This window comes from Corvus brachyrhynchos, unplaced genomic scaffold (assembly GCF_000691975.1).
Source record: "Corvus brachyrhynchos isolate BGI_N302 unplaced genomic scaffold, ASM69197v1 scaffold202, whole genome shotgun sequence".
Lineage (NCBI taxonomy): Eukaryota > Metazoa > Chordata > Aves > Passeriformes > Corvidae > Corvus > Corvus brachyrhynchos.
This window is the reverse complement of record NW_008238132.1, coordinates 4396423-4416865: the sequence shown is the minus strand read 5'-3', so window position 1 is coordinate 4416865 and position 20443 is coordinate 4396423. Positions and strand designations below refer to the sequence as shown.

The following is a 20443-nucleotide window of genomic DNA, read 5'->3' as shown; positions in this document are numbered from 1 at the left end:
TTCTCTAGATATTGGTGTTTGGCTTGCTGTTTATCCTGGTGTGGATGTCTATACACACACACATATCTTGATTCCTCGGGAATTCTGAAAACTGCACAACTTTAGATCTCTGCCTGTTTCTGACAGACTAGACACTTTGATTCTCTTTGAGTCCAAATCAACAAGAGACACATCAGATCTTTGCAGTGCAAGGTCCTCAGTTATGGGCCTTGCTTTTCCTCGGGGGATTGTCAGGGTTCTTGTCTTCCCGTTTAATCTGATTTTTTATCTTAAGGCATATTCAGTTATGAACAGACACATACCTCTTCCTTTCTGTCACCTTCCCTGTCTGTACCTTTTTTTTGATTAGGGTGAAATGAATTCTGCTGTCAGTGCTCTTTTCCATTAAAAGTAAGTTTGGTTTTGTCAAAAGCAGGCCCAAACCCTCTGAAACACAGGAAAAGAGGAAATGGCCACAAGTGAAAAATTTCTTCACCCAAAGGGTGTCCAAGCATCGGAACAGGCAGCCCAGGGAAGTAAGTGGTTGAGTCACCATCCCTGGTGGTATTTAAAAACATGTAGATAGGATGCTTAAGGAAATGGTTTAGTGCTGGACTTGGCAGTGCTGGGTTAATGGTTGGGCTTGATGATCACAGAGGTCCTTTCCAACACAATTGATTCTATGTGGGCAGCCAGGTAGTCCCCAGGTTGACTGGGCACTGGCTGCCTGGGCACTGGCTGACAGCTGTTCTGTTCACAGGTTAAAAAAAGCCTTGTGAGCATTCAGCTGGTGTCATCTCTGATGCAACTGAAAGTGAAGATGAGGTGATCACTGGAGTAGCTCAAGGTCCATTGCTTGAGTTTATGTTTAACTACCAGAACATTATTTGTATGTACTATGTACTGAACATACACCAGGGAGGCCCTGTAGATACTACACTACACCTGGAGGAAGTGAGCCGGAAACCTACCTCCAGTGAATGCAATTTTGGTTAAGCAAAGCCCTGGCATGCTGCAGTGTTAAGGAAACTTGACCATCCAGGAGCCACTCTGTCAGTCACTCTCACACCACCTGAGCTGGGACTGAGGCCCCTTCACAGTCACACCCACCACACTCACGCAGTCACACCAGGTTCAACCCCAGGTTTCCCACTGAAGAGTCTCAGATGTCCAGATACTTAAAATAGTTTAATCATGGTGCAATAACTAAATAACAAAATAGCAGCTTGAGCTGGTGCTTCCAAGGAGGGACCCTGAACAAAGGAACCCCTGGGATTCTATCCTCTCACAGTCTAAGCAGAGGGAAGTCTGGGGGTCATTGGCTCCTGTCGTGTCTCCCAATGTCCATTCCCCTGGCCAGGTCACAGGTCCCCGGGCCCTTTGTTATGCAAAAATGGTCTGCAGTTCATGGTCCTTTGCCTGGGGCTCAAGCTCCAGCCCCCCAGCGCTCAACCTGCAGCTGGACACCGAGCTACCTGTGCAGAATGTATTCCTCAACAGACACAGTGACACTACTGCCTTCCCTGCTCTGATGGAATTCTCTGGTGGGCACAGGAAGAGGAGGGTGTACCACTGGATGTTGTTGAGGATGCATTGCTAAGACACATTGGCATTAAGGAGCACAGCATCCAAGAGTAACAAAAAGCTTCTGAGTGACATTTCAGATTTTGTGAAGTAACTCCACTGAACTACTGCTGGTTATTAGCAGCACGTTCGCATAGAAGTGCTTGGTATTTAAAGATGTGCTTTTGCCTACCATGCAAAAATGAGTGACTCATTACTTCCCTTCTCTAAGACCCTTCGTCTAGAGGCAAAGAGAACAAATATGAGGTTGTGCCCCTTTCCTCACTCTCTCTGCTGGAGTATTTTGATCTCCTCTGCTTGCTGGGAACGGGGGAAAGAAAGGTCATGAGCTGCATATAAAGCAGTGACCTCTGCAAAGTCATGGCCTATAGAGCCATTTCAAAAGATAAGCTCCCTTGTTAGTCTGTCCTCTGTAAGATCTGTAGCTGCACCATCACAATTTTCCTGAGGAGATCAATGCCTACCAGCAGTCTCATTAACTGGGAAACCTTTTAAAATTGATCACCACCTCCAGCTGTATCAGCCTCCAAGGGGTACAGCCCAATGAGTATGTCTCCTTCATGAAGTGCCGCTTCTATTTGATAAGGAAAAGCACTTAAGATTCTCATGTCATTAACATGCTCTGACAATAAAGTATGATGCTGCCCAGAATTTCGTTTTTCTGATTAAATTCCTGTCACTATTAAAAACAAGAACTTCTCACTCAAATCCCTTGTCAAAGGGTCTAACATGAAGTGAGTGCTAAAAAGAAAGATTGCCTGTAACCTTTTGTGCTGTCTACAGAATATAGTTACTTCCTATCTCTTGAAAGCCTTGTTAGCTTCTTTGTGTACAACAGGTCCTTGAAAGTCAGCTATATCTGTTGCCACAGTTGCTTGAATATGTGTTTGTGTCATGTGAGAATGTAGTCTAGACAGGCATGCAGAGTGCAATGAAAAAGTCTGCAAACCTCACAATTTTGGCATCAGCCCCTCCTCTGACCCCAGTGGATTCAGGCTTTGTTCAGTGACTAAAATAGAAAAAACTCACAGGGTGTCTCCTGAAGTAGCTGTGTATTAAAAGTCTTAAGAGCACACAGGAGCAGATTTTGGGGTGGAGAAGTTACTGCTTAGCAGGAATTGCTATAGTTTGTGGTAACAGAGGAGGAGCGCATGAGGGATTTGTTGGTGACAGAGTTGATGTGGTTCTGTCCCTGCTGATGCCAGATTTAGAAAATGGGGAATATGTGTTGACTTTTTACAAGAAACTACTTACACATGAAATGGAGTCCTTCCTTCTGAGTCATGGTATCCTGGATGCATTTTGCATAATTGCCCTGGTTGTGTTTCTGTCAGAGTGCATTAAAAGGTATTGGAGGCTCGTGTAGTCTGTACTTTGCAATTGCTAATCCATGTGAAGGAAGAACTGAGAGCCCATCTTTCCAAAAGGAAACAAAGAACAGGACTTTTCAGGACATCCCTCTTTATTTAGTACACCACAGCTGTCATTTAAACAGTAAGGAGGATGGCTATATCATGACTGGCTGTTTTCAGTGGCTTGCTGTACAGGCTGTGTGAATCTGTGTCTGAGCTGTAGGGTGTCTTACCATACAGTTTTAGCCCAGATCTCTAGTTAGACGCTTTTACTAAATTTGGATTTGTAAACTGTAGTGTTGGATGTGGTCCACTGTTTTTCTAATAGCCATCTACCTGTTTATGTAATGGAAAAAGCAGACTAAAAAACCAGGTTACTTTCTAATAGTACATGATGACTGTTGTATCACTTCATCCTTCCCTTTGCTACATATTCATGCCTCTGTTTTTGTGAAGGTTGTATTCCTGTAAAAATTCCTGGCACTGCTGTACTCGGGTACATGTGCACATTCAATATATTCTGCTCAGAATTTGGAGCTGGAAACAGAATTTGCCAGAGTGTCTCTGAGTGCATATTCCAAACACAATGCAGGAGGTTCACCAAACCAAGCTGATATACACTTGCCTGCCAAGGCAGTTTTCTCAAAAGTCATAAAATGCAGGAGAATAAAACCTGAATCAAAACAGAATTTTTATTTATTTATCAATTTTTACAGGATAAATGCTAGTGTCCTTGCCAGTTTTTAGTCCCTTATGATGTGTGGTTCAAACAGCAGGCTGGCAACAAATTTTCCCCACAGAAGTGCAAATGTAAACCTGACCAGACTTTTAATACAGGTTGCTGAAGAGAATGAAAGAGGGCTCGCACAAAAAGCATTTGCAGCCTTGAGAATCCTTTGTTTGCTTCTTTTCACCACAACTGTCTTCGTTTTGTTCATTTGCTCCTGATTATTTTAAGCGTTGTCAATTATTTAGCTAACAGGCAGAAAACTAGGCTTTTATAGACATCCAAAGGGACTCTCTTGAGTGTAATAATGAAGGCATTTTATTGAACGCCTGTGAGGTTGCTTTCTAATTGTGCGCATTAATCTGCCCATGCAAGCTGGCTGAAAATATAGAAGCAGATTGCCCATGCAGATGGAGCACACAGAATGGAATGCAATAGACTTATACAAAACTGCGTTTTCCTTAAAACTGGATTTATGCTTATTACTTCAGACAATAAATGAAACTTACATCTAAAATAGCATCCAGGAATACTGGATGACTTGGTGGGAGGAACGAATAGCCTGGCTGTGTTATTTCATCCAGTCAGGGAAACAAAAAAAGCAGGTGGGTTGACAGGATAGATTAGTTTTGGGTGTGGGTAGCAAATGATGAAAATAATTCTGCTGAGAAAGTTGGGGGTTTTTTTTAAGCAACCTATTTTTATAATTTCTTGAAGCCTAATACCTAAGATGAACTAGTGCCTCATTTTTTGCTCTTATCCCCAAATTCAGGAACAGATGCTCAAGAAATTGCAAACAAGAAATCCTACTAGCCAAAGATAGCAGTGTTTGATAACTATCATTAGGTTTGTCCAAGTCATCTGTACTATGATCTTGCATTACTGCCAGTGAAGTCTGTGAATACTGTATTAAGCTTGGTATGTGGCTACTGGGAGGATTTCTGTTGGAAAGCAGTGGACTAAATATCCAGAGGATGGCCTTTTTTCCTAGTAAAGGGCAGAGGAGCCATCAACATAATACATGAATTTGATGTGTTAATAATTTCATGTAATTTTTTACCATATAGCTTCCAACGAAAGATGACTCACCCACCTACACACACCCCAGAAATGAACATTAGTTCACTCTGGCAGTTTTGCACATGGCTGATGTTTATTATTTATTCTTACCCGAAAAGTGGACTCTGTCCTGCAGCTCAGGGTAAGAATTGAGGTACAAGAGAACCGGGATCCATGTGGAGTTGAAAGCATGTTTGTTGCTAGCAGAGATGTTTTCACTACCTTGTTCCTTGTCATGGTCCAGCTGTGGGAAACAGGGCAGTTGCTTGTAGCCTTCTGATCTTATTTATACCATGTAAACTTCTGGCTGTGGTACATCTCTGCAAAGAGGAAGGGATGTGAGAGGAAATGTGTAACTGTGAACTAGCAAAAGCTGTGGATCTTTGGTGGGATTATTTTCACAAATGGTATCATTGGCCCCCCAGCTTCATTCTCACTTTTATTAGTTATTTTCAGTAGTGAAAGTCCCAACTACACCTCCCTTTGGAGTCCCTTTCTCCATCTTCCAACAAAGAAAGTGTTGGAAACCTTCTTCTATTTTAACATTTGGATTTGTTAGGCCATATGTCGGAGGAGCAGCAGTGGTCCCAGTACCAGCCAGCCTATCTTGTGGGTCACAGCAAATGTCTGACCAAGATGCACGTGGCAGAGCCCTCACTGAGGAAGGAAAAAGGCATCAGTGAGAACACACCCACCATGGACTTTACTGAGATGAAGGGCAGCATTTCTTCGGGGTAGGCTTTGGTAGTGTTATGCAACTGATCTTAATTTCTGCAAAAATTGAGGAAGTTGTTATGCTTAGCCAGTTGAATATGTAGAAGTGGGAAGAAATTGTAGACATGCTTGCTGGTGCTGCAAAAAGATGTCTTTTTGAATGAAATTCGGGGTTGGGTTTTTTGTTGTTGGATTATTTTTCTTTTTTGAGAGGGCGAGTCCTACTATTTTTAAAAAATATCATGAATCTTCTGGGTAGATGTGTGAAACTAACATTAGATATGCATTATGCATGGTTCTCAGTTTTTCAGCTGAATTGGAAGAAAATGGTGAAATGTCACTTTAGCATTGCTTACAGGCAATTAATTTGGAAGCTGATGTGTCCATGTCATTCAGCACCAAAAGCTTCTTCTGTGGTCTTAGTGATCATTCAAGTTGTCTCCTCTTTGCAATAACTGTAATGATTTACCTGCCTTGAAGTTCTTTATTTTGATTTTTTTATTCCTGTTTTTGAATGACTCTTAGCATAGTTGTGGATGTTCATTAGAGCAGAATTGTAATGGTGGAGATCCTGCAGCTTGAGAAAACAAGTTCAGGAGTTGTGTTGTTTTTAGTAGTAGTAAGAATTGGCCATTATATTTTACAAATTGTCATGAGAAATAAATAGATTTATGATATATACAAAAGTATTGTGCTGCCTTTTTTTTTTTTCCCCCAAATGTACTGGTATAAAAGCCAGTATATTTTCAGTATACTGGCATTTCAATATCCATCAATTAAAGCAAAAGAATTAACTGCCACTGGTTCCATTGGGAAGAACTAATGAAGATTACAAGAAGCCCTTTTAATTAATGCATTTTTAGTGTTAAGTCTGTAAAACAGACTTAAAGCCAAGAACTTCATGTGTAGGCAGAAAAATTATTTTCTCTATGTCTTCATTCTGAAAGGAATCCAGTCACAAATGAAAAGTGTAGCAAGTGGTGCTGTGTGACTCCTGGACGGAGGAAGATGCTGGGTCCTGAGTCCATATCCTCCTTCATGTCCCTAAGGATGAATCCTTTTAAGGACTTTTTTTTCCGTGTAGATGTGACAGTAGTTAAAACCAAATGACACACAATATTGAAGAGCTTACTCTGCAGAGGATTTTAGAGCTTGGATCTTGCAATGAGATTGTTGTAGGTCTTCAGATCTTTAGCAGCTGCATTCTGGAGTCAACTGTGGAGCTTCTGCTCTCAGCTGTCAGGGCTGGAGATCCTGTTGGAGCATGTGAACTCCTACACAGGCCAGAGGAACCTAGGTTCACTCTGGCTTTTATAACCATCCCCTTGTCTCACTCTGGTGGGAATGTGGGCAGCATTTAGTCCCAAACAGTAAGAAATGCTTGTGGGTTTACAAGTAGCTTGTGAGTGCAGGGTGCCCAAATGACACCATTCTCAATGGAACAGCTAGCAAATTCATGTTCCTGCACTTTAGATATACTTGTTGAGCTTCAAATAAATGGTTTTGCATGGCAGCTTTTAATAAAGGCCTCTGTCTGAAGAGTAGTTGTGGCATGTAAAGCCATATATCCAAGGACCCACAGAAAACACCTGCAACATGGACTGATTTCCACTGTCATGCACCACCCCTCCTAGCACATTACTCAATGATCCTGGCAGCAGAGCTAGTATTTTCCTATGACAGCTCTTAAGAGTTATTCAGAGCCCAAATCCAGTATTGTGCTTCAGTCCCCCACCTCTGCATCTGTACTGATAAATTAAACACTGTCAATCACTGTCACTTCTGAGGCCAACAGGCCTAAGAGTGCCCACTTCCATTGCTAGAAAGCTTTTTAACCTCCCAGAATGGGGTGGTAGCATCTAAAATGCCTGTTGAGAGTTGTGGCTGATATTCATTCCTGGACAGAAGCCAGGAGTTATTTGGGAAAGTGCTGTTTGGGAGAAGTCAAAACTGTTCCAGGAGTAGCTACTGCACTGATGGCTGAGTTCCCATGCTAAGAGTAGTGCTTGGTGCTATTAAACATACCAGTATGGGAGAAGGCTGTTTTTAATTAGCAGAGCAAAAGGTTTTTCTCAATGGTGTAATGGGAAACAGGCCTACCAAGACAAAATACCCTCATGAGATCACTCCACTTTAACCAGAGCATCAGTGGCTCTCTTGTCTTCAGACTGATGCTTAGGGTAGTCAGAACTCAGGTTAGCAGCCTGTTAGGAGGGTGCCTTCTTCTTGGTTAGTCAAAATCTCTTATCTCCTTTTGCCTAGCTATATTTGAAGGGTATCAGAATTCTTCTGTATTCAAATACATTTTTTCATCTCATGCTCTTCTTTCCTTAATGTTACTTAGTTTAGAGGAGCACATTTTATTAGCATTTTTGATTAGCCCTTGAAGTTTTAGCAAGTGAATGAGATGTTGTTCCAACTGTCTGACTGTGTATTGATATGCTGATTTCCTTCTGGAGATAGTACTTTCCTTTCCAGAGCATTAACTGAACTGTCATCTCACTGAATTCTCCCTTTCCACGCAGCCTGCTTTAAGCTGTGCTCTGCATTGTTATGACTGAAGGTTTAGTATTACGAAAAATACCATTCAGACATTCAGTCTGGCAACCCTAGGTGCACTGCTGGGTTACCATAGAGATGATATACAACAGATTAACATATATAAGTTCTGACTTAACTTTCATCAGAAAACTCAGAAACCTGAGTCCCTTTCTTGTAATAGGAACACTTCACTAATGTATTACTTAATTTGGTGAACTCAGGTGTTTCTCTATTCAAAGGCAGTGTGCAGTCTTGCTGATGAACTTTATTTGCTTCCACTCTCGTAATCGTCTTTTCTGATACTAAAACTGAGTAAGCTTTTCACCTATCAGTGTGCTGATCTGGGAAATTCAGTGGCCTCCACCACATTTTTATGCAAATAATGAGAAGTTCCACATACTCCATGTCATTCTCTTGCCATCCATAAGGAATTAGGGCATGTAGGCACAGCCCCAAGTTGCCACATATTTTTTCGCAGAGCTTCAACCTTCTCAAATATACTCCAGATTTTCTGTAGGAGTTCTTAGTCTTTCTGGTGTAGAAATAAATTGTTATTTGATCAGTTTTAGCATAGGTAGAGAAACACAAAATCGGCAATTTAAATCTTTGAGTTCCCAAAATTATTCTGTGCAACCTTACCACTTAATAACTCATCTTTCATGGAAAAAATTCGAGTGCTTAACACTTGTATAAGAAGACTATTAATTTGTTCAACCTTTATATACAGGTACTTTGCAGATCAGGGAGAACAGTGTTTCATTTGGTTCTTTCTTTATTGTGCATTGGCTGAGGTCTGTTAACTGCCCAGGTAATGGAGGAAAGGGAGTGAACTGGGAACGGTGAGACTTTAAAAGCCTGACTTGCTAGAACTTGAGCAAGTATTTTGTACCTGAAGTGGTAACATGGTTTTGTATTGTGTAGAGTAGCAGAGAAGAACTTGTGGGTTCTTGTTCTTTTTCCCAGCTTCTCCTCAATATACCACTCCTCACTGACCAGCAGGACATTCTTCCAATGAAGTATTTACTCACAGTTTTAGATCATGGAGTGAAATATAAAAACACACTTGGTAGTCTGTTCAGCTATTAATCATAATCACTCTTCAGCAGCCAAGGCTTTCTCTCCAAGTTTAAGTCTTTGGTAGTGGCATCTTCTCCCACACAGAGCTAACTGGTTGCCCTGTTAGAAGAGTAAATCTTTGTGTTCAATATCACTTGAAGCACTCTTTCTGCTCTCACTTCAGTGCCTTCATGTTTTCCAAAGCTGTACACAGGAATAAAATTGCCTCTTTCCTCTAACTCTGTTTCTTTGAGTGAGAAAATACTTCAATATATGTGCCTGGGACTGCAGGTTAAGAAACTGATTCCTCATCACAGCACACAAACTCCCATTCTCTCTTTTTGTTTGTGACCTAGTTTAATTGTACTTGGTTGAAACTGTAAGCAAAGTAATGCTACTTCGAAATTCTGGGTTTATTAGGGATGCAGTTGGAAAAAGAAAATTGCCCTTACCAGAATAAGAAATGAAAATGTTGTGCATTAACTAAAGACAAGCAATTTTTTCAACGGTACAAAATGCTTGAAAGCCTTTCTGCTTGATAAAGTAATTTGTTGTAAGGCTGCATTGTATTAACTGTGAAGGAAAATTCCTGAAAATAATCTTTTAAAGTACTTAGCTGAGATTTATAGATCTCATAGAAGGATTTGCAACAATTCAGTGAAGCAGTTGCATCCTCATGAAGTCCAGTGGTATGTGAGTCTGTATTATAGGAGCTTTACCATGAGGAAAGCATAGCAACTCTACACCCCAAATATGCAAATGACCTTAATTGTTTGCTTAAAAAATCATCCCAGCAAATGTCTTATCTACGGTATAGGTTCTGTATCCTCTGTCCCATTTGTCTGTTTCCATAACCTTTTTTTTCTACCTGTGATGTTTTTCAGCAGACACGTGATAAAATGTCTAGGCTAGATTCCAAGGGTGGAATAAAAAGCTGTGTTTATTTTTATGGAAGCACTAACAATTCTATTTGGATTGAATTTCTTCATAGCAAAACCAATGAATTATTGAGCAGATTGGACATGGGCTTGCCAAAGAGTGATTCCTGTCAGACTGCTAGTCCTGGCCCAGAATCTACAGCATGGGTAAGCAAAACCATGGCATGTGCTGTATTGTCTATCAGCTTTCCAGGTGCTGTCAATAGTGTAATGTTAGAATATCCTAATTGAGCTTAATTGCTAAGACATAACTCAGTGAGTACCAAGGAGCCTTTCTGGGTGAATGAGACTGCCTACATTGTCTCCTACACAGTGGCAGGGTATTCTGCATAGTAGAGGACTGCTCACAGATCTCTTTCTGATAAATGAGAACTAGATTTATATTCTAAGGTCAGATGAAAATCTTAAGTATGCCCTGTACCCATCCACTGGTGGTAAGCTTTCATGAAAGCTCAATTAGTTTATGTCAGCAGATGCTTTACTGCATTAAAAATCCAGTCAAAAGAGAAGCTTGTTTCTCACTGCATCCTAAAAGTGATTCCATACACTGCTTGGGGTCTTTGTCCCAGTTAGAATGAGTCTGGTAAGTATCAGTGTAATTAGGAAATAGATAAAGTATTGCTTCAATGTCATTATTCTAATTGGCTCTAAGAGGCTTTTTCACATACAATTAGTCTCTTCATGTCTAAACCAAGCTTTCCAACTAATGTAAAAACTTTCAGTGAGGAATATTAACCCTGAGAGAGAAGTATTTCCCCTGCAGGGAGGTTTGTAATTGGGGAAGGACAGAGAACAGGGAGCCAAGTGGACAGAAATTAACATTGAAGCAACTCAGCAGAAGTTTGCAATTTCTGATCTGGGCAGCCCTCCGTTGTATACAGCCTTGAGCACCAACTGTTGGGTAACAGGAAGGGAAGATTTGCCTCCATATTTCCTCAGATGCCTTAGAAATAAATGGGCAAGAATCCTCCCTTTATAGAAATTGCTGCCAACAGGATATATGTATTGCCTCTAGGATCTCTTCCTGGTTTTCATTGCATGAAAAGGGAAGGTGATATTGAAAATAGGTTCCATTCCCCTTTAATTCTTCAGAATATCTTGTGTCTCTGAAAATCCTAAAGACATTTTAGCAAATGTGGGCAGATATATAGCTAGAAAGTGCCAATTTCTGCCCAGCACTGCTGGACAGAAGGTCAATTGCAGGAGAGTGGCTTTCAGACTGTATTTTGTAGTTCCGGATGAACAACCAAGATGAAGGACTACGGAAAGGGAGAAAAGATGTCTTGAAACCACTTCTACCTCCCTCTTGAAGCATCCAACACTCCAAACAGTAGGGAGCTTGCTTTGGTCAGGAAGGCCTAGCTCTGCAGCCTTCATACGATGTGAGCGTTGAACTGTGAAGACAAGTGAGCTCATGTCCCCACAACTGACTTGGATTTCAGCATTCTGATGTGCTGTCTTCATATCCATACAGAAGTGGGTGGATGGCTGAAGGAACACCGAACTCTTTCAGTTGTACAGGTCCTGCTTTTAGCCTTGGCCTACTTCTCCTGCCTATGTGTGGCTTTCTCATTCCATGTTTTGACAGGTTTCTCAATAGGTTATGCTGAATTACATCCCATAGTTCATCTTTCACTTTGCTAGTGTCCAAGCGGATAAAATACATCATTTATCTGTACTGTTCTTTAATACTAGCTGACATTATACCTGTCTTTTGTGTGCCTGCATTTCTGTAGCTTTGTGAATCAAATAATTACTTGTTTATAATGCATCAACGCAGCTAGCAAAGTCTTCCCAGCTTGGATGAGGTCCAGTCTATAGGCATGGACACAGCCTGTCCTCTGTGCGAGGAATCTGAAGCACATAACCAGTGAGTTCTTACCTAGATAAACTTGGCATAGCACCAAAATGCTAAACCAGTGGGAAACCTAGGACTCTAATTTGGATGTTACCTTGAACGTGTCCTTTGTCTGGAGTAATTAAAAGATTCAGGAACAATGTATTTGAAATAGTGAAGTGTGGTAAGATTAGGACATGCCTGATATGAATGCTAAAAGGGGGAATATACATACATGTATGTGATTTTTGAAAATTTTAAATTCTTGTTCTCAAAACAGTTTGGGACAATGTGATGCAGATCAAAGTTTTTTCCCTCACATCATTTCTTGGATAGTGATACTAATTTAGCACACCTAGCTCAACTATCCTTGCCAAATGTTACTTCACATCCGTGAACAAATTTGACTTCTTTTGAGTGACTCCATCATTGATGACTTTTTTGGCCTTCTTATTTAATCAAGCTCATAATTAATTTTAATCCTGTCTTTCAAAGTGTGACCAATCCTGTGTAGATTTTTATTGTCTTCCAAGTTGATTAACATACTCTCCACACAGTTCTCCAAGCCATTACAGAGAGTAATGAATAATATCGGACCCAGAATGAGTCTCCCTGGGCACATGTAAGAACTTCTCCCAGCTCAAAACTGAGCTATTAATAATTGCTTTCTCTATTCAGTCTTTTTAGCAAATTATGTGCCTGTTGTTTTAATGGTGTCATTCTGCACACATATATCAAGTCTTGGGAATATTCTGTAGACCTGTAACAAATTCCTCATTGAAGTCAAATCTGCACAATTCTTGTAGTAAATTGTACTGGCTCATTTTCTACTGTGCTACACTATGCCCCTGCTCAAAGACTTTACAGTAGAAGTTCCAGTGTAGAATAGCCTAAGGATCCTCAAAGACCCTAATTGTAGGTTGGCTTTTTGCAAACAATTACAACTTGTGAAAGACCAGGGCTAGTTATTGTAATGAAAACCAATTGCACAGTTATTACATTATTCATGATGTGCAGTTCAGATTTTCAGTTGTCTTGATGCCTCACAAATAGCAGCAGTTTTGAACTCTCCTGTTGCCCTACCTCCACAAATAATCCTGTGTTCTCCTTCATTACAAGGCCTCCATTCTGCTTTTTTATCTTGGTAATATTTTCATTATTTTTCTTTCCTCCCAGTATACCCCATCTCACTATCGTATATCCCGACTGTGTTTTCTGACTGCTCAGGATATCTTCATGGTTGTCACTGGGACACAGAATAGCACTTGCTGTGACTACCTGGGTGTGATGTGCAGGTGGACATTCAACCAAATTGACTGAGAGGATTTAGGCCTCTTCTCACTTAAATTCTAGTCTTGAGGCTAATCTGTTTCTTCAGTAACTGGAATCATTCGACCATTTGTGTTTGTTAATTACCCATATAGCAATTTGAGAATAAGGTTTGGGAGTTTGGCCCCCCTCTCACCACACCAGTATGCTTTTATTTTCTGCTGAACAATAGAAAAGAAGCCATGCTTATAAGCAAGCTCTTCGAGAGGATGAAAACAGAAGATTAGAGGAAATGAAGCAAGAACAACAGAGGAAGGTAATTATACATTAACAGTTTGCATATTGTATCATTTTTGCATGCTGTGAAACCAATTAAATACATTGATTACTTGTAGCCTATGCACAGAGCTTCTCTTTAGCAAAAGTGATTCAGTCACTGTTTTCAAATACTGTGAGAGAGATGAATCAAGATGTAAAATTTGAACAGGGACAGGACAATTATCTTTGGAGTTCAAGGCTGTTTGCATCTGGAAAATGAGCTCCTTTTCACCTCTCCATTTGAATAATTGTGTAGAAGGTTTCTTGACCATGGCAACTGATTTCATAGGCTAAGAAAACCAGTTCACTCTCTTGCAGGCGGAAGTCATCTTGCTGAGAAATTAAGGGTGATCTCTCTGAATTGTCTCTTTCTAAAGAATTGAGGGCCATGGGCTCTGCATTTTCAAATGGGATGTGGAAATGTTCAGATTTGCTGTTAATTACAGTATACTTCTCTGTGCCCTTGTTCACTAGCTAGCTAAAGAATTTTGAATTGTCTAAAAAGTAGGCATGCCGGAACTGCAACTTTGAACTCCACATTCTGCATATGCATCATGCATTGCCTGACATGTGTAGTCCCTCTGGTGTAGATTTGGGTACCATATCCACATAAAGTTCATCTACCAAAGGTGATGGCACGGTGCGAAGTTACCTGTCTTGGCTCCAGGTTTGACTGTGAAAGCACAGGGAGGGCAGCACTTGAAAATCTAGCAAATCATGTGAAAACATATGAGCAAGTGCTAAGCCACTTGCTGTGCCTCTGCTGTCAGTAACATCCAAATTAATGTTAAGCTACTTCCCCAGTAGAGAATTTTAGCACAACAAATTCCATCCACTGAGATTCTTCTAGAGCTGGAGAAGTTACTCATCCCTTCTCATGGATATTTTTCTTTACATGTTGGTGATGTGTCCTCATTTCATAGTATTTTAACAGCTATGACACTGGGAAAAAAAGGTGGAGGCTCTTAACTGCTATCCCATCAGGTGTAGGCTTATTCCCAGAACCTATACAGAGGAAAAGTTTTTGAAAGACAGTCTGGATGGGCATAAGGGTGGTACCTGTTGTAGTCTGTACATGGATCCTTCCAAAGAGAAAATAATTACAGATGTAAATTAGCATGCCCCTAATTCATGGGTTTGGTTTAAAGGACTTGTGTGGAGCTGTACACTCTTTAGTGATTTCCATGGGTTGCTAAGGAGGTGTTGGCTGCTTCAAAGGCTGCTCTTCTTTGCTATGTGGTTCCAAGTTCTACTTGCCTTCACAGTTGCTGCTACCTATTGTGCAGAGTAATGCACTACTTACAAACCTACTGTAAATAATGTGTATTTTAAGGGCTCCAATAATTGTCCCTCAGATATATGTTGGCTCGTTTCTACTTCAAACTAATATTTATTAAAGTAATTGTGAATTCTGTCTTGTGTGTACCTCCTAGCACAGTGTAGCTATAAAATGTGTAGGTATTGTCAGTTCCCTTTTTTCTTCAGAACAGGTTTTAGTATGTACTACTTGATTTAGAAATTTTCAGTTCACTTTGAACACTGCATCATATACACACAATATATTTCAGAACATTACTCCAAGAGAGGAGTCGGCATATTGGAAAGTCAGATACTGAGTTTTAATTTTCAGGTTGAATAGTTATTTAAAATAGTGAAAATTGAGGTTGGCTTTTTTATTTCTTAATCCTGTTTCTTCTTTTAGGGCTAGGCAAATATTGATACACAACACATTCTCAGTTATTGATTTTCTCCATACATTTATTGCATAGTTTTTACTTAATGTTCCACTTAAATTGATTTAAAAAAAAAAAGTCTTGTGGTTCCATTCAGTTATTGAAGCTTTTATCTAACCACATCATTTTATTTTAGTTTCTATTCCTACTGCTGTGCAGTTGCTATGGAAAATATGAAAGATGGGTCTGTTCCTATCCCTTCTTCCTTGCCCTGCAAGCCTAATTTCCTTTGCAGAAGGATCTGCAACTTCAGTTCTTGGGCGTGTTGCAGACAGCAAGAGCTAGACAAGCACACATACAGATCAGAGTCATACAAACTGTGTTTCCTTCACAGTTCTGGCTAAAATTGCATGAGCAAACTCTCCTCTGAAAAGAATTCCCTTTGACACTGTTTATATACCTTAATACTATGTAAGGGTGGTACTCTGCTGCAATGCAAGGAGCTTGTATATGTTTCCACCACACCAACAAGTACCATTTGCCCTCCTCACCCTGATGGGAGCCCCAGGGAGCTGGAGGTGACACACCACACCACATGCCCCGGATCTCATCTTCTCCTTGCACTCCATAGAGGCAGGAGGAGAAGGACACGTCTCCTTCTTACCCTGTGGGCATGACAGCTGTGTCTGCTCCTGGCTTTGGCTGTTTTCCCCCTTGGACCCACCAGGAAATTCAAACCTGTGTGTTGGGACAAGGGGAAGCAGACTGGTGTCTGGCATACCCCCTTAAATGTAGGACTTCAAATGTCTGAATCCTGTAACTTCCCTTTTTTAAGGCACAAACAAAAATCATCCACATGCTGAACAGAAAAACAGCTCAGTTTTTAACATAGTGCTGTCACATAAATAAAATGCTGCTGAGAGAAGTTCTGGCTCTAACTGAGGCTAAAATCATGTGGAATTAATAGGGTTGCAGCATAAGTATGTTAATTAAAAGTAAGTTTGTTTGTTTGTTTATTTATTTGGTTTTCACTTCTATCATTGCCAGGCTGAATTAATGGATTTTAAACAAAAGCAGGAAGAGGAAATCAGAACAAGAGCACATCAAAAGGAACAGAGGAGGTATGATGCAAAAAATGCGGAATACACTCAAATTGAATTCCCACCTGGAAAGGATCTCAGAATTGCAGGCACTCATGCTTTAGAAGACTATTGCAATGAGGATCCCTGACCTCATCTCTGGTTTAGTTTTGCTTTCAAATGAGCCACTAATATCCATCATTACAACTGCTCACTGTAATGCAGTATGACCCAGAGTTCCTTTCTCACTTTATTTATCCTATCAGCATAGGATACAGCATAAACTATTAATAGTTTCATGGATGACTACTAGTGCAGTAGCTTCAGCTGGGACACAGTTTATCTGTGTATCTGTATATGAATCTACATATCTACATATGTATTTATGTGTCCATCTGTGTATCTATTTCATTTTTATTTATTTTAGAATGGTCCACTTTGTCCATGCCACATCTTGTGGTTGACTGTCTCTGAGGTTAGCAGAGAGGTTAGCAGACAGAGCAAAACGTGGGATTTGATATCGATTCAGATGGAACCTGCAGTGCAGCAAGGCCTTCTGCAGCTGCATTTCTTTGCACCCCAGGCTGTGCCCTACTGCTGTGACCTCTCTGTGCTCAACGGATCTCATCTTCCACTTCTGCCACTTTAACTGACTTTTCATTATCCTGAAGCACTGCTTTATTCTCAGCTTTGTTTTCTCTTGGTAAAAAAAACAATGCTCAGGCTCAAAAGTAAAAACACCATTTGTTTCTTTTTTTTTTATATCATTATGGAAATACAAAAAAAAAAATACCACTGTAGGGAACCACTCTTCAGACTGCTTTCTTTTCTTTTTTTTTCTCTCGCAAGGACATTGAAATAATTACCCATGGAAGTTAATGAAGGATTTTTCATTCAGTCCATCTCATATCCCTAGACAGAAATAACCCAGTATTTTGCTTTTTTTCTCATTCTTACCAACACCATGTAAAACATTAAAACCACAGTCATGTCTAAGCATGTGCCTCAGTCCTAAGCAGTAATTGAGGGGGAAAAGAAACAGTTTTCCAAAGAATCATAGAATTATAGAATTATTTGGATTGGAAAGGACCTTAAAGATCATCTAGTTCCAACCTCCCTGACAGGGGCAGGGACACCTCCCACTAGACCAGGTTGCTCAGGGCCCCATCCAACCTGGCCTGGAACACTGCCAGGGATGGGGCATCCACAACTTCTCTGGGTAACTTGTGCCAGTGCTTCAGCACCCTCATAGTGAGGAATTTCTTCCTAATATCCAATCTAAATCTACCCTCTTTTAGTCTAAAGCCATTCCCTGTTGCCCCTTCTCACTACATGCCCTTTTAAAAAGTCCCTCTCTGTCTCTCCTTAGGCCCACTTTAGGTGCTGCTGTAAGGTCACCCCAGAGACTTCTCTTCTCCAGGCTGAACAATCCCAATTTGAAAGTATTTAAAACAGATTGAGGAAAACTGTGTCTGTATTGGTTCATGCTTTCCAGATTGATAGAGCAGTGCAAGAAAACGACAGAATTTCAGAGCTGGATGGTAGAGAAAGTTGTCTGCTGCATAAATTGTCTCTATTAGTAACAAGCTTAAGTGGGTTTTTCCATTTTTATTAGGAAATCATTACTTCTAGAAACTTTCCTTGTGCACTGAGGGCTGAAAGATTGTCTAAAGTGAATTGTCAAAATAGATAACCTCCCTAAAATGGTGGGTAGTGGTACACAGGTCATCTTTCTATGGAGAATTTTGGTGCATTATACACAGTAGCCGAGGTGCACATTTTAATCACAACAGGCTGAGCACAGGATAAGGATGCATCTGGTGAATTGAAAATTAAATCCACCTGATCTCATGCCCATCCATGGTTATGCAGCAGAGGCTTGAAAAATGTAGGAAGATGGGCACTGAACAGAGGGGAAAGGAAAGTCACTCACAGAATGTTAAATTTCAATAGTTTATGAACTTCAGTCATTGTTCATTTTTTATTGTACTTAAAGGGTAAATAATGCTTTCCTGGACCGACTCCAGAACAAAACACAACCTAATGACATCTACCAACCTGGATATACTGGACTACCTCAATAATGGCACCTTGGTAAGTTTTTTGGGTACAGAATGTAGAAGCAACGAGATTGTTTAAGCGTTGAATTTTTCCCCAGACACTGTTGTGTGTCTCTATGTGTTTAGCCTGCCTGACAGAACTTGCAGCCCTGGCTGGCTGTCCTCAATACCTTTCAAGAAGAAATCCTGTCTAAAATATAAGCTGTTCAAATGGGAGGAGGGAGAAACAGCTGCTCTTGCAACAGCACTCAGTGGCCTTGCATGCAAGGTACTCACTGCAAGGAGCCATATCCAAGGTACTTCCTTAAGTTCAGAACAAGGATAGTGAAATCATTAGGGATTTTTTGAAGTCATTAAATGAAAGATGCTTGGATATGCTGTAAATATTTTAATATGATATTGAAGTTGGAGGGGAAAAATCCCATATCTGTATCTATATCTATATCTATATCTGTATCTATATCTATATCTGTGTCTATCTATGTATCTTCCCATGTATAGCTGTTCATTTTTCATCTATAGAAAATTATGACAAAGAAGACCCAACTACATCTGATTTAAAATCATTATTTTTAAGAATTCTTTGAAGAAAAGATATCTTGATCGTAGTCTATTAAACATCCATTCATTTTTTCAAATGTCCTAATGAGACATTAATGTGGCTGTTGTTTAGAATTGCACTTTTCAGTGTAAAGAAAAATAAAATTATATGTATTCCCCCATCATGGAAATTTTCCATTAGGTTGAAATTCTATTGATGAAAGGACCTTAGTACAGAAATGGAAGAGTTAAGAAGACTAAGAAACAAAATGATGAGAGTCTAAGAGAATTTAGTGTGTGTGACAGTGTAGAGAAAGATGTTTAGTTGATGAGCTATAAAAGTTTGAATTGGATTAGTTGGAAAGGATGTGTAGGTTGGAAAGTGAATACCAGGAAGAGTTCGGTTCAAGCATCTCCAAAGTCAAGGCATAGTTAAAAACCAGATATTCTTGTTACTGGAATTTTCCATGTGCTGGAAGTGGGAAAAGGGTGTCTTCATCACTACAAGCTTTGGGCAAGCCCTGGGCTCAGGAACCTTGTACTGGTTCTTGGTCTTGGTGAGAGGAGACAGGGCATGCCAGCTTGACCTCCCATAAGGTCTGTGAGCAGATTTTAGCAGCTTTACTGATCTGAAACACGTGTCAGGCAGTCCAGAAGTGGATGGAGGCCAAGTTACAGATGTCCAGGCTAGTTAAAGAGTGTGAGTAAGAAAGCATAGGCCTGAGCCATCTCCTGAAGGACAGCATGTCTGCAGATAGCAGAATTAGAGACTGCAGGCAGGAGAGAGCCACCTGGTACCCAGTGAAAGCACAAAAGGTAAAGTCTGCTGGATGGTAACTTGTTAACAAAGGCAACAAGGGCACTTTGTGTCTTTTATCCCCATTTGTGTACTGTTCCCTGATAAACTCCAAAGGAAATGTGTGACACAGCCAAGATCCCCAATATCTGACTTGAGCATCTCCATCAGAGCACCTGCCTTCACCACTGGAAACCTTGCCATTGTCTGCAGAGGGGGCAGGGATTTGCCTTTTGCCAGCTGCACATGCCCTTTTTCACAGGGCAAGTATTGGTACCACCAAATGAGTGTGCCAGCCCAGGCACAGTATTAAGAACAGGTGTGATGTATGCAGCCAATCCATGTGAGGGGTTTTTTTAATATATATTCAAAGAATGCATCAACTCAAATGCAATAAAACCCCATGCATAGAAGTGATAAATCTCCTGCTCTGTTATTTACTTAATGACTCCCAAGCAGCCTGCCTTCTGTTGTGTAATGCTAGATCTACTTTTCCTTTATGTTATAACGTGAGATTTGAAGACTAAACAGAGCAGGAAAAGATTAAACTATGAAAGAATATGTCATAATGGATAGGAATTAAAAAATGAGTAGTGGTAACATGTACAAGAAAGAAAAATAATGTCTCAAAAGATAGGCTGGAGGCAGCAATCTCAGTGTCTTTGATTATATCAAGATTCTTCTCCTTTCCCTTGGGATTTTAAACAAAAAGATCTGAACTCCAGGCAGGGCTTACAAGTCGTGTAGTCTGCAGCCTGGCATTTTACATTACAAGGGAGCTAACTGAAACAGGTCAGACGATATACTAAGATTAAAACAAGTTAAAAAGGTTCCCAAAGTAAAGACCTGAAGGTAATTTTTGAGCCTGTTCCATCTGTGCAGTGGCACCAAAGAGGAAATATTTGTTCTCTTTCCCGCTTG

The 20443-nt window shown here is 40.4% G+C and overlaps 1 protein-coding gene across 1 annotated transcript in view; it reads left to right on the top strand.

The window, feature by feature from the left end:
- The window catches only part of EPSTI1 (epithelial stromal interaction 1 (breast)), a 49635-nt gene that overhangs the window by 24116 nt on the left and 5076 nt on the right, over positions 1-20443 (top strand). The window contains exons 7-10 of the mRNA XM_017733578.1: positions 10004-10097; positions 13289-13372; positions 16095-16168; positions 18123-18220. Of these exons, the coding sequence (XP_017589067.1) occupies positions 10004-10097; positions 13289-13372; positions 16095-16168; positions 18123-18210 (340 nt within the window). The 3' untranslated portion in view covers positions 18211-18220. The remainder of the gene's footprint in view (positions 1-10003; positions 10098-13288; positions 13373-16094; positions 16169-18122; positions 18221-20443) is intronic.